Source organism: Amphibalanus amphitrite, unplaced genomic scaffold (genome assembly GCF_019059575.1).
Source record: "Amphibalanus amphitrite isolate SeventyFive unplaced genomic scaffold, NRLGWU_Aamphi_draft 002212F_arrow, whole genome shotgun sequence".
Classification (NCBI taxonomy): Eukaryota; Metazoa; Arthropoda; class Thecostraca; order Balanomorpha; family Balanidae; genus Amphibalanus; species Amphibalanus amphitrite.
Genome location: NW_024883702.1, coordinates 1 through 26,273, shown reverse-complemented (window position 1 = coordinate 26,273; position 26,273 = coordinate 1). Strand labels below are relative to the sequence as shown.

General features: G+C 46.7%; 2 protein-coding genes across 3 annotated transcripts in view; one reads left to right on the top strand and one right to left on the bottom strand.

Moving 5' to 3' along the window:
- The window catches only part of LOC122376623 (tubulin alpha-8 chain-like), a 30,956-nt gene extending 8,223 nt beyond the window's left edge, over positions 1–22,733 (top strand). For both annotated transcript variants that reach the window (XM_043356493.1, XM_043356492.1), the window contains exons 2-9: positions 13,785–13,902; positions 17,272–17,415; positions 17,909–18,081; positions 18,580–18,708; positions 18,975–19,358; positions 20,096–20,239; positions 20,465–20,628; positions 21,693–22,733. In XM_043356493.1, the coding sequence (XP_043212428.1) occupies positions 13,785–13,902; positions 17,272–17,415; positions 17,909–18,081; positions 18,580–18,708; positions 18,975–19,358; positions 20,096–20,239; positions 20,465–20,628; positions 21,693–21,822 (1,386 nt within the window). In that variant the 3' untranslated portion in view covers positions 21,823–22,733. The remainder of the gene's footprint in view (positions 1–13,784; positions 13,903–17,271; positions 17,416–17,908; positions 18,082–18,579; positions 18,709–18,974; positions 19,359–20,095; positions 20,240–20,464; positions 20,629–21,692) is intronic.
- Positions 22,734–22,814: 81 nt separating this feature from the next.
- On the bottom strand, positions 22,815–25,844 carry LOC122376622 (translation initiation factor IF-2-like; the record flags this gene model as incomplete). The annotated part of the gene is made up of 2 exons (XM_043356491.1): positions 22,815–24,631; positions 25,467–25,844. Coding segments are annotated over 2 exons (831 nt in total), but the record flags the coding sequence as incomplete, so codon positions are not given.
- Between the last annotated feature and the right edge of the window lie 429 nt (positions 25,845–26,273).

Here is a 26,273-nt window from a genome sequence, read left to right as displayed (position 1 = left end):
ATTTTCGTGTCCTTCTGCACACAGTAGGTAAGGGATGTTTGATATTTGACGCTGGCAGTTGATTAACCCGCGCCCTGCTGGGGGGGGGTGTTTGAACACCCCCCTTGCGGTTTTTCGCGAATATCTCAAAAACGGCGGCGCGGAGCGCCGCCGTTTTTGGTACACCTTATCATACATCAATTCTACACATGTTGTGAAAATTTCAGACCAAGGTCATTCAAGGTCAGGTCACCCGGTCACTTGAAGTGACCTCACCTCATAAAAAGTTTCAATGTCTGTCATAGCTACACCGAGTGACCGATCGCTTTTAAACTTTCAGCGATTGCTAAGAGCAATAGCATGTACAAAATGTGTATCTCAGAATTTTGATATCGATGACCTAAGGTCAGGTCAATTTTGCGACCTCCCCATTATAAGTCAATGGGAGAAAATTGAAATGCGCCTCCTTTGGACGAAAGACATTATAAACACTCCCAAACACTGAATTACAAGTGGTTTAGACACACTGAACATGAAAATGGTGTCCGTGACCCCTGTTTATGCCCTGAGGTCATCTTAGGTCACGAATGGTATCTAACAGTTTTTCGCAAATAACTTTTTATAGAGGCATGCTAGAGCGATGAAAACGCCTTAGATGTGTTCAGCTCGACGATACGGATCGACTGATATGCAACATGACCCTTTCCGGTCAGGTCATGACCTTGACCTGAGGTCAAATTTTCAAGTTGACCTTTCAAGGTCAAGTTATAGTTCATTCGATGCGTCTTGACGAGAGGAACATGATGCCGGTAAAAGTAAGCTCGTACAAGGCTTGGGTCAAAAGTTATTGCAGAAAAACTGTTTCCGTAAAAACCGGCTATTTTTGCAGTTTTTGCCCCCTGCAGGCAAAACCGTTGACGTTAGGTCAAATCTGAGAGAATTACTCAGAAAGGGCGTTAATAGGGCTATCGAATGCGCTTTTCCGCGGCGCTGTAGCTCTATTGGTTCCCGAGTTATGCGTTGGCTTCTTGGAAATTGTCGACATTCGACCTGGAAATCGGCGAAATTTTGCCTTCAATGACCTCTGGTGACCTGACCTTTGACCTGAGCAAAAAATTGACCGAAGTGATTTCCTCATTAATTTTGACGCTATTTCGAACGCCGCCTTCCGCGTATCGCTACGTGGCCCAGGAGCCGAGTTAGAAGGGGGGGTGTTCAAACACCCCCCCCCCCCCCAGCAGGGCGTGGAAATCCAGGACCCCCAGCCGGGCGCGGGTTAATAGGAGATGATTACAGGAAGTGCAACGATAACCGATTGGTAGGACTTATTCTGGTATGGCTGAGCTAATTGTGTTATGTTTGATTGACGAGGTGATGGGTTGCTTTCAAAGTGAAGTAAAATAACAGGTCTTTTGATAAAATGGGTTCATGTTTTGGGCAAAAACTTGGCACACAGTGACAACAGCACAGACGTGCTTCAATGAAAGAGAATCGGGGCTTGCCTCGAGTCCAACAACGATTGGCGTTTGCCTTGTCGATCGTCGTCCGCCATGTGCGGACAGGAGCGGGTACTGTAATATAAAAAAGAAACCAGCCCACCACAGATGTTATCTTTTTAGGATAAATAGTACTAATTCAGTAAAGTTTATCAATTTTCACATCAGAATTCGAAACGGGAAACAGCGAAACGATCTTAGGTAGGTACTGTGACGCTAAACAAACAATGGCCTGCTTTTCTCCCCCTGAGAATATCTCAAAGCCACAAAGCTGTATGAGGATTCATTTGATGCTCAAGGAGCGTTCCTGAAAATATGAATCACCTGGGTGCCTCCGGTTACCCGCCGAAATTGAATGAACAGTGCCGAATTTGGTTGTTACTGTTGCTAAATAGCGTGCGCTACCTCTAAACCTGTGCTGGCGCAGCCGATTCTACTTGCGCTATCGCTGAAAATGGAGCGTTTTGCCGCTGTGCCGAAATTGAATGCTTTACCGCCGACTGCCTGACCTGCGCCGAGATATTATGTGATTCTTGTACATAATATTGCGGTGTGTCTACACACATTTCGTTAGTTCTAAAATGGACGATTACGCCCCGAAATAAACTGACAAAAGGTGTATACCATCTACCGTTTACCGACTACTGTCCACCGTCCACCGTCCACCGCCCATTATCCACCGTCTATCGTCCATTATCCACCGTCTATCGTCTACCATCTACTGTCTTCTATCCACCATCCACCTTTCACCATTCACAGTCTTCCGTCCACTGTTCCATCGTCCAGCATATCCACCGTCCACCGTCAACAATCCACCCTACGGTCCACCGTCCACCGCCCATGTTTCATCATCCACAGCCTATCGTGTGCAAAACACCATCCCATTACTCATTAATGTGAGAACGATGGTCGATAGGTTTCGAGAGATCTAACCACAGTGATGACGAATTTGGCAAAAATATCTCACAGAAACCAAACACCCGAGAAAATGACCACTCCACAACGAGGATTATGTTTCATCGAACTTTGGTTCAAATATCTTTGCAAAATTATATAGGTCTGATATGAAAGGGTAAATTCCTCGACTCACAAGACTCACAAGACTCAGACGGCTTAACATTTAAACAGGTTCGGAGTTCGAAGCCACAAAGATGGACACAAATATTTGCACACTTCCCGCTGCAGAGGAACAACACACGGAATAGGAATGACGGGGTGCCAGTGGGAAATTGGGGAATCGTAGGAGGCGGTGGATGGGGAATGAGACACTCAGGTGTTCCCTGTCATACAGCCCGAGGGGACTGTCACATGAACTAGCTCCGTATGATGTATTCCCCGTGCAGCCACAGACGGTTACTGTCTGAGGGATATTTACTGCACATTTTGGTGTGCTGAATCGGCATCGGTTCAGCTCGAATGGGTCTGCTGCTGTTATTGCGCCAGATGGTTGAATAGTTTTGACTCAAGCAGGTCTGCAGTAGGTGCACTTGCTGCACTAAATAATGCAATTGACTAAGCAGCGTTAAGTGCATCATTGCGATAACGAACATCGATAAAATTGTACTATCATATGCGCTTACAAGTTTACAGTTAGGCCATAAACATTTGATATGTTGACCTATAACCTAGCCTAAATTCTATGTTCTTGAGATAAGCCACATCACAATAGCCAAAGGTCTCCCTGACTCCCCAATACACCGCCTCCTTTTTCCCTGTCCCCCATCTTATTCTTCTATCTTTATCATCTATCCCCTACCTTCTTCCCCTATAGGCCTCTCGTCCCGTCTCCTATCTTTTTCCTCGGTCTTCCCTTGCCTCACACTATTACCTCAAGCCTCTCCTTTCCACTATTTACTCCTTCACTGTCTCCCAAAAATGCTCAAATTTTCACACCTATTATTTTACATATGTTCCCAGAGCCTCTTCTTGACTTACCCTACCTCTGACCAGACCTTTCCTACCATCATCTTCCTCATGTTCTGTCTCCCACTCTTTCTTTCTCTAGACCTCTGTAGAACTCGCTCTCCTCAAACCTCCTTCAAGCTTTCCCAGGCCTACCCCGCCTCCCTTAGGCCTTCTCTAGCCTCATCAGACCTTCCTCAGCCCTCCCCGCCTCCCTTAGGCCTCTTCAGACCCCTCCCCGTCCTCCCTCCGACCTCCTCTAGGGCTCCCGCCGTCCGTGCCGTTCAGAGCCACCGAGCGTGATTCCGTGCTGTGATGTCAGCGATCCGTTAAACTCAGCAGAGGATGTGGTGTTTGGTCAACGGGAGGAGGGAGAGAGGGAGGGAGGGGAGGGAGAGAGGCAGGGGCTGTGATTCCGGCCGGGGGTCATGAAACAGGTGGCAAGGCGGACAGGTATTTATTGGGAGGGTGCAGTACAGATTGATGGTAGCTAGGCAGGTATGTCTATTGTCTTCTCTTCATTGGAAGACTTGTTTTTAAAAAGGGATTTCACGTCAAAGCTTGCCATTTTCATGTCCTCTACGTTTTCTATTTCTTTCAGTTTAGACATCATGTCTGATGAGTTCTTGAGGTGCGCATCGCTGATAGATCCGAGGGCCATCGACAATGGTTTTGCCAGTGTCTTAGCCAGATTGTGGGGGGCGCTCCCAATACCGGATGTAATCGGGCGCATGGGTATCCCGTCCTTGTGCACTTTGGGCAGACCTTTCATTTTTGGAACAGCTGGTGCTTCCTCCAGTAAATGATACATTTTCTTACCCCTTTCAGATTTCTTCATGATTTTCCTAGCCTCCGTATTGAAAATCTTGCTCTGCTTCTCGGCGTATCCGTTTCGTTTCTTTTCGTACGTTTCTTCGTCATCCAACATGCTTTGCATCTTCTCGAGGTATTGTGATCGGTCCATAATAACTATCCCCCCGCCCTTGTCTGCTTGAGTCACCACAATATCGTTATCGTTCGCTAAGTCACGCAATGCTTTAACGTATCTCCTTGGTAGGCTTCCAGGTTCTTGATCTGCTAGTGCTTTGCAGCATGCCAGAATACCTTGAATATACCCCTTATCTACATCAGATTCGTTCCATTTAAAGTTCTTCTCTACATGCTGAACAAAGGAGTATTTGTCTTTACCTGAGTCAAATTTTAAACCCAAGGATAGCGCTTCTTTTTCATAGTCAGTCAGCGAACGGGACGAAATGTTCATTACGATATCAATATTTCCAGCTTCTTTCCATTTGCTAGCATTGCACTGTTCTTTAAGCTTGCGAAGCAGCCGTTTTCGTTGTTCGTGATTGAGTCGTTTCAGTTTGCCTTCGAGATTCGTTCCTAGTCGCACCCCCTCCCTTTCGTCGTTTAGCACATAAATGTGATCCCTTATTTCGTTGATTGCTTCCTCTAGGTATTTTCTTGCGGCTTCACTAAACGGTTTTTCACTATTCTTTAATACTGCAGGAGCGGATTTGGGAAGTACTTGTTCGGCAAGACAATCCTTCAGAAACTTAATGCGGTTCAAGCTACTGGTGATCTTTTTCCTGATGTTAAATTCCTTCATTTCTGCGTTCGACATATTACTGTTATCACTTGACAAATGTAGAATATCCAAGACAGTTAGGATAAATGATAACAATAACACGTCAAATGTATATTAAACACACAAAGCTTTCGGTATGAAAATACCTTGATCACTGTGTTAACAGAAATGAGGACAGAAATTGTCACCGGCAGCTTGTCTTGCCGAACAAGTACTTCCCAAATCCGCTCCTGCAGTATTAAAGAATAGTGAAAAACCGTTTAGTGAAGCCGCAAGAAAATACCTAGAGGAAGCAATCAACGAAATAAGGGATCACATTTATGTGCTAAACGACGAAAGGGAGGGGGTGCGACTAGGAACGAATCTCGAAGGCAAACTGAAACGACTCAATCACGAACAACGAAAACGGCTGCTTCGCAAGCTTAAAGAACAGTGCAATGCTAGCAAATGGAAAGAAGCTGGAAATATTGATATCGTAATGAACATTTCGTCCCGTTCGCTGACTGACTATGAAAAAGAAGCGCTATCCTTGGGTTTAAAATTTGACTCAGGTAAAGACAAATACTCCTTTGTTCAGCATGTAGAGAAGAACTTTAAATGGAACGAATCTGATGTAGATAAGGGGTATATTCAAGGTATTCTGGCATGCTGCAAAGCACTAGCAGATCAAGAACCTGGAAGCCTACCAAGGAGATACGTTAAAGCATTGCGTGACTTAGCGAACGATAACGATATTGTGGTGACTCAAGCAGACAAGGGCGGGGGGATAGTTATTATGGACCGATCACAATACCTCGAGAAGATGCAAAGCATGTTGGATGACGAAGAAACGTACGAAAAGAAACGAAACGGATACGCCGAGAAGCAGAGCAAGATTTTCAATGCGGAGGCTAGGAAAATCATGAAGAAATCTGAAAGGGGTAAGAAAATGTATCATTTACTGGAGGAAGCACCAGCTGTTCCAAAAATGAAAGGTCTGCCCAAAGTGCACAAGGACGGGATACCCATGCGCCCGATTACATCCGGTATTGGGAGCGCCCCCCACAATCTGGCTAAGACACTGGCAAAACCATTGTCGATGGCCCTCGGATCTATCAGCGATGCGCACCTCAAGAACTCATCAGACATGATGTCTAAACTGAAAGAAATAGAAAACGTAGAGGACATGAAAAAGACTTGTTTTGTTGGAGTCAATCAGCAGACAAATCAAACTCTGAGTTGTCAAAGCCAACAAGAGTGAATCCTACATAGCCCCTTAGTCTTGACCCTCTTCCTTCTATTCTTTTGACCTTTTTTGAGCTCTCATTTTGACCTCATGCCATTGGATACATGAAACCAATCCAATTCAGGTACAACTATAATAAGCAATTTAGCTTATTGAGGCCGTGCTTCCTTAATACTGTACTGCGGTATGTGGATTGTTTTAAAATATGACCAAAACCACACATTGTTCGTAACACCGCATTAGACTCACCTGGTATGAACTGGAGCGTCCGAATCTGACTCCTAACTACTCCTCATTTTTACGGCACGGTTCAGAGATGATGCTGTTTTAATGACCCGACCTGACGTGTCGAGCGTCGGAAGCCATTTGTCAGAGATCAGGGCCGAGACGGTTAGGTAGTTTGTCGGAAGTCAACCACTCACATGGCGCCTAAAAAATGCGAAAGAATTTGCTGAATGGAAAGTGTTGCAGGCTACGTGTTTTGCATTCTCGGAAAAGTTGGTCGAAGCCAACTAATGGCAGCAAGCAAAAAGTCTTTTTTTTTAGCTCAGAGGGAAGGGTCATAGTCCTTTATTGGTTTTTGTGCACAGTAGAGCAACGGTACATCTATCAGAACCCAACAAGGCTGAATCAAAGCCCAGAACGGCAGGTCAGCGGTGCTTCAATTCGCGTCACTAATTGCCTCTTCCCCCAGTTCCCGTAACAATGGCTGCTTACGTTCCTAGAGCTCCTCTGTGTCTCTCTACCCATGGTTCGCTGCTGTAACTGCCGAACCGAACCAAAGTGCGCCCAGGTGAACTGAACTGAACCGAACCGAACTGCCCGGCACGGTCGAGACCCCCCCCCCCCCGCTGAAGGCATCACCGTACTTCCGCGACACCTGCTGCAATTGGTCGAACAAACCGGTCGTGTGACTGGGCCGGACTGAATCAGTCAACGGCCAGGGAGGGACTGATAGATGCTGATTCATGAGTGACGTCATAGTTCATGAATCGTGAATTGTTCAAGGAATGAATGAATGAATGAATCATGAATGATGCTGGGTTTCGGGGCTTTGCTTTTATCAATAGTTCTGCACTTAATTTATCAGAATATGGCACATTCCTTAGCCAGAAGCGTCAAGAGGCCCTGCGTTACCTTTGAGGCAAAACTTTTTTCTGATTCATGAATGAAATAGCTTACAGCTTTGCTGTTTCTCTATGAAATGGTGCTGCGTTTTATTATATTAATTATGTTTCGTCGTTGCGCCACGCCCTCCTTTTTTCGCCTCGGACATCGCCTCTGATAAGCCCTCCCAGGTACAGGATCTGGCGCCGCCACTGCGTCCAATCCGTGTGATCGACTAGACTTCCGGTCATTCGGGGTCGCCGGATGTCGGCCGGCGATTACCGTGAGAAAATTGGCCGACCTCACCGGGCCGGTATCGGAGTTTGTGTGGAAACAAACTTCGCATCACGTGATCGTTGACTATCGGTATCGTTGTCGGTAGCTTGGTCAAAATATTCTTTATCCCAAATTACACACCTGCTTTGATACGTGGACCACGTCACCTACCGTGTGAACAATTTTACTTTTATTAGGAAGAGCCTGAGCTTCGGCCTTGCTAAGGGGTTCGTAATCTATTGTCATTGGTCATGCTCCGGATGTGACAAGTTTCCACACTGTTATGAAGCTACGAAATTATGATTGCTCATAACCTCATGTAGCTAAGTAATAAAGCGTATCTATTGCCACACTTGGCGTTTACATTCCATACCTATAAATAGAATACTTAACCCTCGCCCTGGCAGGGCATTTTTCATAACACGGCCTGGCAGGGGGGGGGTCGATGCGACCCCCCCCCCCTCGCGATTGGCTCCTATGGCACCTAGAAACACCAAATTTGGTAGGTAGGTGGGCCCCCTGGAGTTCTCGCCCCTGTGCAAATTTGGTTGCTCTAGGTCAATATTTAGGGGGTTTTTGGGGGGTATAAATGTAAAAATTTCGCTAAAAACAGGTCACAAGTTTTTCGCTTATAACTTTTGATCTAATTAAGATAGAGCAAAAAGAAAAGCACCAGTGAACTCAGCACGTCAAGGCGCGTCGAATGATATACTTTTCAGCTTGCTTAAGTGTACTTAAAGTTTTTCTTAAATTTTAAGTAAACTTAAATTAATAAATTAAGTTCAACTTAACCAAATTGCATCATATCGCATATCATTCGATTCGGCTGATCACCAGGAACACAATGATACCATTTTTGAAGCTCTAGCGTCATTATGTGCCAAGTTATTGGCAAAAACGTCATTTGACCTCAGTTGACCTCATTTGACCTGACCCATGGATTAGTACACCAAACAAAGAAGCACCAAGTGACCTGCTGTTAAGTACCGTGGTTTCAAAGCACAAAAGTGATAGAACGAAGCGGATATCTCCAGTATTTTCCGAATTTAGTATTTTCCCATAGGCTTAACATTACGACGTAATGACCTCTAACTGACCTCAGGTCAGTGACCTCAAAAAAGCCGGACTATATGTTATACAACTCGGTGAACTTAGCACATCCTGAAAGTTTGAAGGAAATCAGTCAAAAACTGTGAGTTGGACAGGTGCAAAAAGAAAATTGAAATTTGACCATGACCTTGTACCGGTTTTTCTGACCTGGTGACCTGACCCAAGGTCACCCGGACCTGAAATTTTCAGGTCATATGTAAAAAGGTTGCCCCATAGGCTGTGCCAAATTTGGCGGCGCTGCGCGCCGCCGTTTTTACGCTATCTTCGAAAAACCTTAGGGGGGGGGGTCGCATCGACCCCCCCCCTGCCAGGGCGAGGGTTAATAAATAGAATACTTTTAGTTGAACACAATTTGAAACCAAAGAGAATCTTCAACCAGCAGCGCTGGTGAAATATGAAGCAAACCTAACGCTATACCGTGACCGTTTTGGGGGTGGGTCGACGACGTAGCACCCCTTTGAAACTCTGGCCATTGTGTTTCAGGCCGAGAAAGCACTAACTATGCCTCTGCTGTATGTGATGAAATCTGCACTGCTCCCTGGCTGTCTTTGCGTTTGCTCTGAACAATGCCCTGTCCACAATGATGTCATCGTTTTAGTCTTCAGCCAAGTGGCTTTTGTTAAAAGTTACGCAGCAAAAAGTTACGATGTTCAATTTCATACATAATGACTGATACAATGGCATGCATCAAAAGATGCATACTGCATTAAATTTGTGGGAAACGAGCCGTAGAACATCGCGTATATCGTCGCGTGAAAACAACAAAAACATATCACTGCAACTCATAATGTTATGGAAGTTAACCCGTGCCCTGGTGGGTGGGGGGGGGGGCTATTCCCCCCTCCAGACTTTTCGATATATCTCCAGAACCGCTGCGCTGATCGTCACCAAACTTTCAGTAACCTCCCGGACATCAATTTTACACGTTGTGACCAATTTTTTTTTCCAAAGGCTGTGATAGGTTGGCCAGAAATGACGTCAGAGTGACGTTATGTTCTGCCGTTTTCGACCCAAAAAAGGGTTTCGCGGGAAGAGCTGTCCGGCCTATAGCTTTGCAAATACAGAAAAACGATAAAGACATAAAAGCTGTAGAATTGACAGGGCTACAAAATTGCTATCTCGCATTTTTGAAATTTCTGGATTTTGACCCCCAAAAAATAAAAAAATAGATTTTTTGAATATAATAGCCGACAAATCTAAAAAGTTTTTTGAATTTCGCAAAAACAGGAACATATGTGATAGTTCTTACGGCCTTCTATCCACATACCAAATTTCAGATTGATACCTCTTTTTTTTGGTAAAGTTATAGCGAATAAACTGTTCAAAATTGATGACGTCAAATTTTCAAACTCAATTTTTAGCAATTCTAGACCCCGTAGCGCAAAACAAAGACCACCATTAGACTCTCCGTGACGAGTTGCATCGAATCAATACCCATTTTATGCAAAACTATCAACTTTAAAATTTGACCTTTTTTGACCTGACCTTGACCTGACCTTCACCAGAAAGTGACCTAAGCCGTACCTGATACTCTTATAACGAACACCATTGAGTTGGAAATGAAAAATTGGCCACAAAACATGCATCGCACAACCAAAGTACCGTAAAGTGGGGCTATTTGAAACGGATTTTACAGTTTTTGGCCTCTCCCTTTAAGACGGTTCATATTTCTTATAGCATGTAAATTGCAAAAATGTAGTTCTCTGTGAGCTCTTTCATATAGGTGCATTTTGGTTCAGCTAGTAATAATGATTAAGGCTATTTTTTATGTTAAAGCCTGTTTCAAATAGCCCCATAGGGTGGGGCTATTTGAGACACTTTTAGTTGCAAAGAAATTAAAGAAAATCGGTCACGCTAGAGATAATTTTTTAAACGCCATGCATTTGGAAATTGAATTTTGATCATTTTGGCAAAAATTGTTTTTTTCAAAGACTGTTATATGACCTTTATATTCAATCTTTTCCTTTTTCGTATGACACTTCATTTTGGTAGGGTATAAAATTGCATCACTATATGCTAAGGCTATCATAATATGATGTGACCCATAGCTTTCAAAATGACAGGATGATCATCAAGGACTATTTTAAAGTCATCGACAGTAAAATTTTGAAAGAAAGTTTTTGTATATAGCCCCGGTGACGTGAAAACAGATATACCGAAAGTCGGTGGGGCTATTTGAGACAGTCTCGCTACCTTATGAAGCACACTGTAATGAATCAAACAAGGCAAAAGGTTTCCGAAAACATTTGAGTGAATGATCTGCATGATTGTTTGTTCCATTGTACATCTCAATGCGAAGAAATAACAGAAAAATGTTAAACGGTTTTGATTTTATGCCAATTTTCCTCGATCGCTGCATGCTGTATCAATTGGCCGGTTACCCTACCACATCAAGTACTTGGATAGGCTCACCTAACAGTACGTTCATGTGTTAAGTAACATTCAATGGTGTTTTTTGGGCAACCAAGGTAGACATATGGGCTGATTGTCGACTGAGTCAGTGACTGATGAAGCACATTTTAAGCACATATTCATCAGAATAACTAGTTTGGTCACCAGCTAAAGGGTTATTATGTTACACTACGAACATGTAAATATTGCTTGCTGCTTGAAGTACCTACCATGAACCCACTGCACGTTTATGACCACGACCGATTCACCGGTGATGCTTATGTCGAACGTTCGATGCACTGCAGGTAGATGGCGGTAAGTCTTCTCGGGTGCATCGCATCACCGTTATCATCAGCTATTTGGCATATCCGTTGAGGTATGACCAGGTGGGCATCATCGGGATTCTGAGACAATGGGTTATGCAATCGGCAGTACCGTTAACAATATATAATATTTTCATGAAAAATGTGCTTAGCCTATAAGCAAAAAGGTAGTAACGATGGATACAGTGGCGAAGCTGTTAAAACTTCAACTTTTTTAAGCTGCAGGTAGGGGTCCTTTTCGAGCAACTTAAATTGTGCGTTTTTCTGTATTTCGTATTTTATTGCAAATTTCTTTCAGAACTTTTCGAAATTTTCAAAAAGGTTATTCAGAGCATTCACTGTTCAATTCCACATTAGCCTAAGCAGAAATGACGAAAAAGCATCAAACGGTTTTCATTTTACAGCGATTTTACTATACCATTACCTTACTGTCTCAAATAGCCCCACTGTCTCAAATAGCCCCACTTTACGGTACCTAAAGTTAGGTTCATGTGACCTGACCTGTGACCCTTGGTGACCTGACCTGTGACCTGACCTGGTATTGTCAGTGACCTCTTATAGCAACATATGTACTAGGCACCTGAATCCCTATCGCTGATTCTCGACAAAATGCGTTTTCTTCGGTGTTTAGCGCATTCCCTAGAAGACCCGTGAACGGTGAAACATTTCATCTTTGACCTGACCTGTGACGTCATCGGTAACCCCGAGGTCAATGAAATTTGGTTTCCTTCGACAAATTTGACAGGGCTATCGAATGCCGTTGGAATTTTGCGGATCCGTCCATTAGTTTCGGAGATACGAGGGGGGCAAAAAATAGCCCCCCACCAGGTCGCGTTATAAACAGACCCCACCAGGGCGCGGGTTAATCGAAGCAATTAAGCTGATACTCTGTCTGACGCGTAGCATACAAAAGCTTTATTGACTTCATTAGAATAAACGACATGTTACTTGTCTAAACACACCATGCAAAATTTCAGCGGCAGCCGTTACTAAATTCACAGCTCTGATGCACATTTTTTCACAATCAACAGCTCCAGTTATTTTTAATTAGCTCCCTCCCTAGCTTCCTCTCTCTCCCCCCTCTCTCCCCCCCCCCCTCTCTCTCTCTCTCTCTCTCTCTCTCTCTCTCTCTCTCTCTCTCTCTCTCTCCGTTAGCTGTACCGCACTCCCGCCTCTCTGGAGCTCTGGTGCGCTCAGGTGATGCCATGTTCGTGATAGTTTTCTGGTCTGCTGACGATAGACGCCATCAGCCAATCAGCGCGTGACTTTCCACCCACAGGTCGTGCCGCGCAGAAATTCTAGCAGAACCACCGCCTTCCAGAACAACGGGACATAAACCTCACCGCATTTTACCACAGCGGCATGTAATTATGCTCGGTAGAACAAGTTGCAGTGCGAGTTCCCTGGAATAACAGATTGGAAAATGAGCTGTTGAAAGCACAGTTCACACCAATGAAATACGAGCAACACTTGATATTCATCAGAATCGAGGACCACCGGGAACCACGGTATTCATCTCAGTCGAAATAATCCATGCTTTGTTGCCTTTAATAAATTGTTGTTCTTCTTCAACCAGTTACAAGCTCATGCCAGGGGAAAGTTAAAAACCCAATAGCTCTCAAAGCTGCAAAAAGAACTAAACTGATAAGTTATCCCCAGTGTCACCTATGTCTTTTTGAGATATTGACCTATGTCTTGATACCTTCGTGAGACCGAAGTGCTGCCGCTGGCGGCCCGTTACCTCTGTTCCGTGCATGCACCATGTTCGTGTCGCTCGTGAGCTGTATTTTTGTCTTCCTCTGTGCCTTTCGTGCTATCGAGTCGCACGCTCAAAAGGCATCCCACCCAAGCCTCTTTCGCTTCCACTCACGAAGCTGAACACAACACCAATTCAAGCTGTGGCTTTTTTGGCGTATGCGTGGATTCGCTGTGCAGGAGGGCATTTAGCGTGTTCTCTTGACCTCGCTAAAGCCCCGCGTGGAGCACGACTAGCGCTTTTGGGGTACTGTGACGAGAAACATCGACACGCTTCTGGTTCTCACAGATGACTCTATTGTCTTTGAGTCGTCCTACCGTGACACAAACTGTTGTACGGGAGCCATGTGTGACTTACCGTGACCTGCTGTGACCTCAGTGATCTAATGTGACCTCATCGACCTTACGTGACCTCAGTGAGCTTTTGTGACATACTCTGACCTGAGTGAGGTTATGTGACAAACATGTGATATTTCGTGACCAGTCTTATGTCCTCACATGATCTGTCACCATTCTGACCTTATGTGCCATACTCTGTCCTGTGTGCCGGTTATGCGACCTACCGTGTTTCCTAACCAGTTTTAACGTGATTTGTCACCATTCTGACCATCTGTTTTCGCTCTGATCCACAGCGGGAATGTATCTCCATCCACATTGGCCAGGCCGGTGTACAGATGGGTAACGGATGCTGGGAGCTTTACTGCATGGAGCACGGGATCCGGCCCGACGGATTCCTGCACGAGGATGCAGGTAGGTGGGGGGGGGGGGGTAGGAAGGTACAAAACGAGCCGTCTGGGTTGAGTGCGTGATTGAAAAGTGTTTATGGGAGTGAAAATTCATATTACTGAAATAACTAAAACACAATTTCTTATCATGTTGGTAAGCATTCATAATTATAGGCATGACCGTCCAACAAATGTTTAAAATAATCATTTAGTATTTTTATGGCAGACTTAAGCATACTTTTGCTATGCCATAAATGAATGAATATGCATCTACCTTCACATCACCAACCACTTCTAAACAAACAAAACCGAATTGCCATGCAAGCACACCGCTAAAAAAGTAGCAATACTTCCATCTATCGTAACACTTACGTCTTCATTGTGAATTCCTATTAGTCTCGAGCGCCGCAGGGCACGGGTGATGTCACCCGCAGTCTTTGGCAGACTGCCAAACGCGGGCCGCTCGGTCAAGGACAGTCGCCCCCGGGTGGTATAGGCTGTGCCGCATTACCGACTGCGTCAGCTTCAACCAAATGTTTTGCTGCCGCGCCCGCGTGAAACGTTTTTTTTTTTCGTTTTATGATGTAAGGCTGGGTGAAATTGTTATTTTCTAACAAATTTAGTTCTCTATCTTACATAGTTATTGTGGATGTTCTATGTTTCTATTCGAGCTGGATGCTGGGAAGTAGGAATGTAATATATCAAGATCGTCTTACATTGCGAACTGCGAAGCTAAAAGGGTAATCTTTTTTATTGAATGGCTCGTTGTTGGGTTCTTTCAAGAAAGCCTCTAATTTTCAACGCACTAAATCCTAAAAAAGGATAGGCATATTCACGTAAGCTTATTCCTTCACACCTCAGAATATCTTAGTTGCGACGGACGCGCGGCCAAACCAATAGCCGTGGCAAGTGAGCGCTAGAGCGACATCTGAATCCCGTGTCTATGGGAAATCGGCGGTCGGGTCGTGAGAGGATGATCAGAACGAAAGGTGGTTGGTGGTGAAGGCAGTGGGTGATGAGAACTGAGAGAATATTATTGTGAGAGCCCCCGGGACACGCGCCAGGGGACGTTGGAGCCATGTCTCACTCACGTCAGACGCCGGCTGGTGTATGCTACACAGGTGGTCGTAACTGCCGAGCTCTGCAGCACTTACCATTGAGTGACATTTGTCTGTCCCGTCCCCATCGCCCCGCCCTGCCCCCCGGTGCGTCCCCGTCCCTTCCGGAATACGGTGGTGTCATTTAGCCCATGTGAGAGAAGTTTACAAGTGCGTCAAGACCTAAAACTGTGTTTTGCTGACTTCTCTCTCTCACTTTCTCCTCTCCTCTCCTCTTCCTATCCATTAGGGATTTTCTTCCGCAAATTCAAGGAACTGAGCATATTCCAGAAAACTTTCAAAATCCCAAAACACCACTGCAACTTACATCAGTTCTCGAATGCATATTATATACCAGTATGTTTCAATTTTCTTTCACCACCTTCTTCATAAGTTATAATTCCCCAATAACAAATTATTTATTTACAATCCGATTCAATTTTTCCTATTCAACATCTCACATCATACCCAACTCTACCAAGTTTTGTAGCCTGCCTTCAACACCTCCCGGCTCACCGATCCGAAGAAGCGTCCTCCCGATAATTGTTTAACCACCGGACGCCGATGCCCGCGGTGGCGTGCTACAGTCGACAGGAAGTCACCGCTCGTGGGAGGAAGGGACGGACGCCGCCACCGCCGGCGGCGAGGCAGTCTGCCCACTGCAGGCCGGTTAAATGGCCCACATCCGGTGGACGGAGCTGCTTGGGTTTTGTCAGCAGGTTTTGGTCACTGTCGGCCGGTTTTAGTCACGCCGGCACCGTCAGGAGGTAGCTTAGCCCAGGGCACCGCTAGCAGGCTTTAGTCTCTGTTGTTAGACAAGTTTATATAAATCTTTTTTTCGAAGTTTCTTACGGTCACTCCATTGCTCTGCCAGGAAAAGAATGGCGATAAAATGGCTTAGCAGATCCTTTTATCCCTCTTATTGCCTTATACCACTCTGAATGCATATTTTGAATGCCTAAGTCCGAGCGATGGTGATGAGATCCCTCAATGAACCCTTCTACCCCACTGGATACCTCCTCCTCTTCCCTCCCCCGATCACGACCTTCCTGCCGTCCTTGCACCAACCTCCGCCAGCCAGACCCCTGCTGGACCGTGGCAGTTTGTCGGTTACCCCCCCCCCCCTCCATCCGCCACGAACCGTGGAGCGTCACGAACAGTCGAGCGTCACGAACAGTCAACCGTCACGGACAGCCGAGCGTCACAGACGCGGCCGGCAGGTGCACGGAGTGATGAAACCGTGACGGCGAGCAGACACACCCTACTGCCTCCTTCAGTCTCCGCATCCTTTGTTGTTTAACAGCAGCCAACTGGCTCCGGTCTTTGCCGTTCCCTATGGGTGTTTTGGCTTTCTTCGTGGTTAATAATCGATGTAAACACTAAAGTCGTAATTTATGTAGCTGGCCCCATGACACTTACGCTTGTCAATATTCGCCCGACAACATTCGCTGCAATTTAAGGTCACACAAGTTCAATGACTTGCGACGGTGCACTGGGGTGTCTTATTGGCTTAGTTTCCACCCAAATTAGCCTCGCAATGTTGTCAGATTGCGCACGTTCTGCTAACTAACTGTATAATTTCACGCTACTGTTTAACAAGTCTAAGGACCGCTCCGGTTGTTTTTCAATTTAGAAAAACACAATTCTTACGAATAGTGTTTGTCTTTTCAAACAACCTGCGGTTATGGCGAAGCGAATTCATAATTATGGTGTGAAGCGGTAACGCTACAATATGATTTTCCATCAGGAAGGAAACTCGTTAGTACGGGCCGTGAGTTGGATTTAAAGCGTCACGTCAAAACGGCGGTATCATATATGATCCATCACTTTACCGCCACGATGAGCTCAGACAAAAACGCTTCAAGGCTGTGAGGTGAAGTCATAATCGTCAAAGTGCCTTAGTGTACTAGTTTTCCGGATTAGTGGTGACCACTGACCACTCTGGTATTGTAAAGCAGGAATGAGAGGTGACAGCATCGCTTTTCATAAAATGGACACCCGAATCATTTTTTCCTGAATCAGACTTCTCTAATTTAGCAGCCTTGGCTATGATTAGCTGAAACAGGCCATGATGATAACAGCATCACTGACAGGATTTTAGGAAACCGTTGACATATTCCATACCACTGCGGCAGGTGGCAAGTTTTCGAATACCAAATAAGCAACAGCCCCTATTTGCATGCGCATTGCACAGTTTTTAGTCACAAAATGTCTGCAAAAAAAAAAAAAAACAACACACATTGTGCATTGTGTATGCGTATACTATTCTCTTTATGACAGCTTCCTTCCTTTTACAGCGCCCGGTATGAACGGCGGAGGTCGCACCACAGACAGCGGCGACTCGATCAACGATGACACCTTCTCCACCTTCTTCAGCGAGACGTCGAACGGCAAGCACGTGCCGCGAGCCATCATGGTCGACCTCGAGCCCACTGTTGTTGGTAGGTGTGAAAGAATCGGGGGCTGGGTCGAAGGAAAGAGCTTCAAGATGGCATTATGATGGATGCATAGGTAGCCTGCTATGTGTATGAAAATGCATATATCTGGACTCTTATTCCAAGTTCACCGGTACTGCTGAATTTCAGCGCTGATAGCTTTGCCTCTTCTTAGAGCTTATAGGACATTGAATTGAAGTCTGCTGTCTGCAGTTTTGTAGGAACACGATTGTCGCATTTTACTCGTATTGTACCTTTTGACACAAAATACTATCACTGAAATATCCGTTTACTACAACTTTCGTTGGAAATTAAGTGCCTCCGGCGCAAGAAAAATTGGGATAATTTCGTAGGTGTCACACGGACACTTTTGGATTTGACCCTAAATATCAGATGGATCCGTCATAGCACAAATCCCCAGATTGTCGCTTTTCACTTCTTCACACCAAAAGTAGCGTCCTGTTTCCTGACATGCTGTCTAACCAGTGACCTCTTTCAGACTCAATCCGCACGGGCCCATACCGTCAGCTGTTTCACCCTGAACAGCTGATTTCCGGACGAGAGGACGCGGCCAATAACTACGCCAGAGGTCACTACACCGTCGGCAAGGAGGTCATCGATATCTGCATGGACCGCATCCGGAAACTGTCCGAAAACTGCGTGGGACTCCAGGTATGTGGGTATTTGATCAGCGGACATCACTCCGGTCGTCTGAGGGCTGGACATTTTTGTCCGTGCTGTAGTAGATATTTATTGATGATGTTGCAGTATGTACTGAACGATTGACTAAAATTCGCATATGGAAGGCAGGCCTACCTTCAGTTTGTCATATGTTATTGTTCTCGACTAATTAACGGGTTTATTGCATCCATAGCTCAACACAATACTGTTCCTCATTTCCATTGACCATTGCTCCATTTCGCTGTATCGCCCCAACCCTCTACCACGCATGGGCTTGGTCTTGGGGGTGATTCATGCAATGTTCTACGTTCTATGTTCATGGTGATTGGTGTGTCGCTCTGTGTCGGGATGTTTTGTCATGGCTACATTGGGCTACAATTACGTGCTAATATGTGGCTCCTACAGACTGGTGACTCAGATTTTTATATTTTCAATATATTTTTTGTTGTTGATATGCTGTTTTACAAGTAAAGTGTGTTTTATTTGCAGGGTTTCCTGGTGTTCCACTCGTTCGGCGGCGGCACCGGCTCCGGCTTCACCTCGCTGCTGATGGAGCGTCTCAGCGTCGACTACGGCAAGAAGTCCAAACTGCAGTTCACTGTCTACCCGGCGCCGCAGGTATGGTGGAGAATGATATCTACGAGAGAAAGGATATGTGTTGAGGAGGGCTTTAGAATGCCAAGGCAATGGTCATCCATTACTCATTAGGACAATAGATGGAATAGGTGTCTGATCCGCAGTTTACTGCGCATTCCACTTGGCTTTATCTTTGCTATTTTTCCTTTTCAAGGAAACAATCTACGTTTTTATAGAAACCACCCAGAAAAGTAATGAGTATTACATGCGTTTATCTCCAACACTTTTTCTTTTCTCGCCACCGTCAGGTATCCACGGCTGTTGTGGAGCCGTACAACTCCATCCTGACGACCCACACCACCATGGAGCACTCGGACTGCGCCTTCATGGTCGACAACGAGGCCATCTACGACATCTGCCGGCGCAACCTCAGCATCGCCAGACCCTCGTACACCAACCTCAACCGCCTGATCGGCCAGATCGTCTCCTCCATCACGGCCTCGCTGCGTTTTGATGGAGCCCTGAACGTGGACCTGACAGAGTTCCAGACCAACCTGGTGCCGTACCCGCGTATCCACTTCCCGTTGGTGACGTATGCACCAGTGTTGTCCTCAGATCGGGCTAAACACGAGCAGCTCTCAGTTGCTGAGATCACCAACGCCTGCTTCGAGCCGGCCAACCAGATGGTCAAGGTAGGTTGGAATGCGAAGGTGCTGGAGCATTGGTTGAAGAGGTTGAGGGAATTAGATATTGAAGGATGAGCGGAGAGAAAAAGAATGAACGACAGTGATGGCGCTGGTCTTGTTGAGTGAAGAGTTGGACTAGGGGAAAACGATGCGTTGGTGGGTAGAGTGAGGATAAAGAAGGCGAGAGAGAGAGAGAGAGAGAGAGAGAGAGAGAGAGAGAGAGAGAGAGAGAGAGAGAGAGAGAGAGAGAGAGAGAGAGAGAGAGAGAGAGAGAGAGAGAGAGAGAGAGAGAGAGAGAGAGAGAGAGAGAGAGAGAGAGAGAGAGAGAGAGAGAGAGAGAGAGAGAGAGAGAGAGAGAGAGAGAGAGAGAGAGAGAGAGAGAGAGAGAGAGAGAGAGAGAGAGAGAGAGAGAGAGAGAGAGAGAGAGAGAGAGAGAGAGAGAGAGAGAGAGAGAGAGAGAGAGAGAGAGAGAGAGAGAGAGAGAGAGAGAGAGAGAGAGGAGAGAGAGAGAGAGAGAGAGAGAGAGAGAGAGAGAGAGAGAGAGAGAGAGAGAGAGAGAGAGAGAGAGAGAGAGAGAGAGAGAGAGAGAGAGAGAGAGAGAGAGAGAGAGAGAGAGAGAGAGAGAGAGAGAGAGAGAGAGAGAGAGGAAAATACCTTCTGAGTTATTTGACATACGCGTCCGTGGTGACTAATTCCTTCCCCGTTGATCCCCCACTGACATCTTCTCCTCCCCCTGTCCGCAGTGTGACCCACGTAAGGGCAAGTACATGGCCTGCTGCCTGCTGTACCGCGGTGATGTCGTCCCCAAGGACGTCAACTCTGCCATTGCCACCATCAAGACCAAGAGGACCATCCAGTTCGTCGACTGGTGTCCCACCGGCTTCAAGGTAACACGAGCTCTGACGTTACAAAATATTGGGTAGCCTAGCTAGATAGGTCAGAATTTGAATGAAGGTGCTTGTTCGTATCGTCACCCCGAACATGGATATTTTCAGCCATCAAAGGTTTACAAACGTCGCGATCTTTGATTTCGTAACTTCAACCATGACCTAACCCGACCTTGACCTGATTTGTATATGTAAAACATGCCTCTGACCTGACCTGACCTGTAGGTGGGCATCAATTACCAGCCGCCGACCGTGGTGCCCGGCGGTGACCTGGCCAAGGTCAACAGAGCCGTCTGCATGCTGTCCAACACCACTGCCATTGTAGAGGCCTGGGCGCGACTCAACCACAAGTTCGATCTAATGTATGCCAAACGCGCCTTCGTCCATTGGTGAGTTAGGGGTGGGATTTAGGAGCTAGGAAGGAGTTTGAACCATTCATGATATGATGGACGCACATGAAATGAAAAACCGATGACTTGTTCAGTGGCTTAGTGAACCTGTTACTCTACCGGTACCCAAACTGGAAATAAAGTTTCAAGGTAAAGATAACTGAATATACGGCTCTCCAGGTATTTAGTGGTTGGTTGCCAGCATCACAATAACAATAAGCGATCTGCATTGATGAAAACGTCTAATGGCTGTTGAAAACCATTGCCGAAGTGTGTGCACGAACCCTCTTTTCATTTCTATTGAGTCATTTTATAGGAGTGTCTGTCATTCAAAGTTATTACACCAAAAGCACATATGTAGGCTAACCGATCACTCTTTTGCTCATGCTGGAGGGCCGTAGATGGTAGATATAGAGTTTCAATGTCACCTACCTTACGTGCAGTGTGCTCCGCTTTTGTCGAGATTCCCACTTTTCTTTTCAACGCTGTTGTCTAAGTGCCCGTAGCCGGAAGGCCCAATCGTCCAACTTCTTTGTAACGCCCAAATCTGTCACTTGACATTCACCAATTCGCCAGTTCTCCGTTCGCTCACTATCAGTCTCAGCACTACGCACTATCGTCTCCACTGCCACTCGCTGTCACTACTCCACCGCTCACTGTCACTACACCACCGCTCATTGTCACTTCTCTACTGCTCGCTGTCAGTCCAGTGTCCACTGCCCCTCCCCCTCCCCCACCCCACCGACCCGTCCGTCACCTTTGACCTGAGGCGGCGCTCACTGACAGGGGCGCACTCAGGGACAGACAGCGGGCGGGTCATGTCAAGGGCGCACTCAGGGATAAATAATCGGAGGCTCATGGCAATAGAAGTTAAAACGTTAGAGGACAAATAAGGGGACGCACGTCATGTTTTATTCAGTATACAATGTGCTTGCAACGCTAGCGTTTTCTACCATTCTCGCCCAAAGTTACCAATAAAGCAATACCTATATCAATATTTGTTTGGTAATTTTTACGTGAGAACGTACTGTTTTATCTCACGGTGTAACATTCGCACGTTCCAGGTACGTCGGTGAGGGTATGGAAGAGGGCGAGTTCGCCGAGGCACGTGAGGACCTGGCTGCTCTGGAGAAGGACTACGAAGAGGTCGGCCTGGACAGCCCGGAGGGGTCTATCGACGGGGAGGTCTACTAGAGCCGTGTGTGACGTCATTGCTTGCTTCACGACATTGCAATTTGCAAGCCACCAGATGACATCACAGGGGGAACAGCGCGGCTAGACGGGCTAGCCGTAGCTGACGAAGGAAGCGTGTAACAACACACCAGATCAAATACTGCTTAACTCCTATATCCAGATGTGGACCAGGGCTTTAGAAGACACCCTAGTGGATCAACGAAAGGAGGCTGTGTACTTTTTTTAGGAAAAGCTTTAATCGCTTTGGTTATTGGTATACATCGAATAGTATCTGTCTTTGTCTTCCAGATATTTCTATACGAGTTACTATGTGATGCTTTATCTATATTCGTCATATTTTACGCAAGGCTTTACCTAGAAACGTCTTCTTTGCCGTACAGTGATGAGTGAGACAGGGGTTTATGTTTAGGAGTTATCTGTGTGTTCAGGAGTGCTGCAATGCGTGTGTGAGGGTTGCGAGTATGTAGTCGGCGCTTGGTATTTGTGCTGAACTTTGACCCAATATCTAGCGGACACAACACAGCTATAGATAAAATCGCACGATGCTTTGCATGTTTGCTGTGCACATATTTTAAACCTGAATAATTTTCACAATTATACCCCCTCGCATGCAGCTAAATGTAAGGCATCAAGAAATGTCTGAAATAAACGAGGCCAGCCCTGTTCGATGATGACGTAACGCGATCATCGGCTGCTGATTGGTCGACGCGGGCGGTGGCGCCCGCTGATTGGCTGCTACTGGGGGAAGACGCACGCTGATTGGTTGTTGCGTAAATAGACTTTCGTTGATTGGTCTACGGGCCAGACAGACTTGTGCACCGGTGTGGGTTCGGGATTTTTTTCGTCCTCTATTGGGAATTTACACATTATGCTGTTTACAACACTGGAAATACACGACAACGCGGTATAAATTGTGTGTTTTGATTCCCTCGAACTCGCCTTCTCCCAATTTAACCCACCAGTATCGGACTCATAAAATCACAACATTTACAAAGTGTCTGTATATTGGGACATGCCCTGACCCTTCCCCATCATCCACACACACACACTATCCATCCAAATATCCAGATATCTGGACACAACTGCGGACAATCGCGGACACAATATTCGGCGGACACTGCGGACACAGTATCCGGCGGACACTGCGGACACATATCACAATTCGCCGGCGATTGCACTGCTTTTGTGGCGCAACAGCCCCCTAATTGACCCAGTGTGGGTCACATATACAGGGACATACAGTAAATATAATAGCGTATATACGATGGAATCACATTGAAAACGGACTATAGCGGACACTTAGTTTATAGGTGACTTCATGATGCCAGCAAAGGCGACTGTGTTGATCACAATTCACAGTTGTCACAAAATGTTACAGAAATCGTTCATGTCACAAGTGTCACAACTTTCAGAAGTCGATACGCAGTTCACGTAACAGACTCGGTAACACCATAGCTCAGGGCGACTCGCATACAATTCGAACTCATATCACAATGAGTCATAAGTTGATGCGCCAATATTTATGTTTATCAAACGGAGCAAATGGAATTGCACCGAATGTCGATGCCCATTGTCAAAACTTCGGAGAGGAACAGTCAACCATCTAGGTTGGAATGAACACTGGAATGGCGCCATTTTCACTCGGAATAACTACACAAGAAACCTCGATAATAGGGATGGTTCATTAGAGATATCGGATCAGCAAGTGAGAACATTGATAGCAATATCCAACAAATATCGTAGGCACAAAATCGCTTTAACGATCACTTTATATTATAGCACTACAAGGCTGTGACCACTCTGTCTTTAACCCATGACTTTCACGACGTCAACACATCAGATAGTCAGAACATTTGTCTAAATTTCGCTTCCAATCGCAACACTCATAGCATGCCCATTACAAGGAGGCCACAAGACTCCGGGGTACGAAATTCGCGCACATGGAGCCTTCTAGAACAATCAGCGAAAGTCTCAGTAAGCTCAGAGACCACTTTGCCCACTCTCTGATATGTTTCACAGGGATCACCGTCCAATGTCTATGGTCTCTCGAACAGCCATAGCGATGATTAATTATTCGCTCCGATCAACGACCAGGCTTTCTGATTGGTCCAAATCCGCCCTGATCTGCACTCTGATTGGTTCAATATCACGTCACCTGTGCTTCGACAGGTTCATTATTATCAGTTCCTTTCTGAGTCATTGTCTTTCTCTCGTGCTTCTTGACTCGGTGGGAACACAGTGGCTTTATTACGTCAGTTTGACCTCACATATCTGGTCTGGTGTCACACAACATCATTTGACATCACACCTAACCACTCGCCTCACAATCAAATGACGTCACTCCGTCACCATGACGTCACTCTCCAGCGGGTCTCGGTTTTAGTCTCTGTCCTCCCCTACCTCCTAGTATCCTCTGCAGCAGTCCTTCCCCCGCCGTCAGCACGAGTGGCTGACCATGCCGTCCTCCTGCTCCATCATCCAGCAGCTTCAGTCTCTCCTCCAGACTCGCGTCACCATCCTCAGAAGCCGTTGCTGAAGTCAGAGAATCAGCTACCTCACCATCTGATGTCTCCAGCCGCGCCTGACGTAGCCTCTGGGCAGCTAGTTCACGGAGACGACGAACCTCTGCCCGGACTTCGGCTCCAGGCTCGGTAGTGGTGGTGGCAGGGTTAGTAGAAGAAGTGGTAGCCCGGCGTAGAGGCGCGCGCGGGCTGTGGCCGCGACTGAGGGCGGTCAGGATTTGACCGAGAGCTTGGCTTTGGGTGGCCGGAATCTTGGCGGATGTTTCACTGGAGAGACGGCGACGCACCTGTCGAAGAGAGGGTAGAGTGAGGGCGAGGAGAGAGTGAGAGGGGAGGGCTCATGGGGGCGATACACGATATAAATCTAAGATAAAATTGGTCGACAATAAAGTCATGCTATTGATGATCAGTAAAGCTAATGCATCTACAAAGAGGATAAAACATGCACAGAAAATGTACACGTACAGACTGTTGTGAGGCGAATGGTAAAAGCGAGCGAGACTGTACGAAAAGGTAGGGGACTTCACTTTATGATATCGAAGGTCAATCCCCAAAGCTGTTTATCTGAGATCCTTATCACGGAAAGCATCACGTATGCCTAAAACCAATCGCCAATACGCATCACCCTAAGAATCACTACGAGACGCGTAGCGAAACCACGAAGTATTGCGGCACAGCATCACATAGGCGTTACACCTACTGTCCTCTAGCGGCAGAATTGGAAGTTTGTCCCATATCGGGCTCCGCGTGTAGCAGTTATCGCCATCTAGCGGTGCCGATGACGATATAATCTAGAGGACCAGCTCAGTTTGGAACTTGAGCCTAAGCTCCTGCTAAAATATGTCCTGTTACTTTCGTCATTAGATAAAGGTAGACTTGCCCTCAATAATTCTCAAGGTGATACATTTACGAGCATTACGAGCATAACTTTACGAGCACAAATTTACTAGTCATAACTTACAGACAGGGCATTGCAGGTTATTTTCTGAGGCTTTTGATCCCCTAGAACTTAGAAACTCATCACCAAGACCAGCTGGGATAGCGTTAAATGAAGTAACCAAGCCATTTATCGCAGTATCCCTTCAGTCACCGCTGCCACCGCCATCGCTGCTTTCTACCCACCTTGTCTCTCTGTTCTGGCTGCTCCGCGCTGGCCGCCGTCAGGGCCGCGTTGGAACCTCCACCGGCCGGACTCTTGGCCCTGTTGGAGCCTCCGCCGGATGGACTCTTGGAGCCTCCATTGGCTGGACTCCTTGCCCCGGAGCTCCCACCGGTCGCTGGTTTCCCAGTGGTGGTCTGCCGCGAAGCGCCAGCCGAGGCTGGTCGCTCCTGAGATCCCCGCGGTTCCACCGCCTCCGTCCACCCCCTGACGAGATCTGCGACTCGACGACCAGCCACCGGGACTGGTCGCGGAGTGCTGCCAGATCCCACACTGGGGCTGCCAGATCGGAGGCCAGGGTGGTGGAGCGGACACCCGGGCTGCCAGATCTCACACTGGGGCTACCAGATCGGCCCGAGGGGCTGGCGGTTACATTACCCGCACCGCCATTCACTCTCCTTCCCTGCGTCGAGGTGGTAGAATTGCTCGTCTTTCCTCCACTGGCAGACACAACCGTTCTAATAGAACCAACACTGCTTCCACTGATAGGTCCACCACTTCTCAACGAGCCACTGCTCCCACTGGTGGTCAAACCAGCACGACTGGAAGGTCGTGTTGGGGTTCGTGGCCTCCCCACACCGGTGCGGGCAGGAAGGGTGCCCTCGCCACGGCTATTTGGAGCAGGTGACGGAGGACGATTGGTGGGAGGTCCTGGACGCGGGCGAGGTCTCACAGCTCCAGAAGTTTGACTTGAGATAGGGCTGGGTCTAGCTGGCGAGCTGTTTTGTGTAGCAGCCGCTCCATGGTTTGCCGCACGATCCTCTAGATGT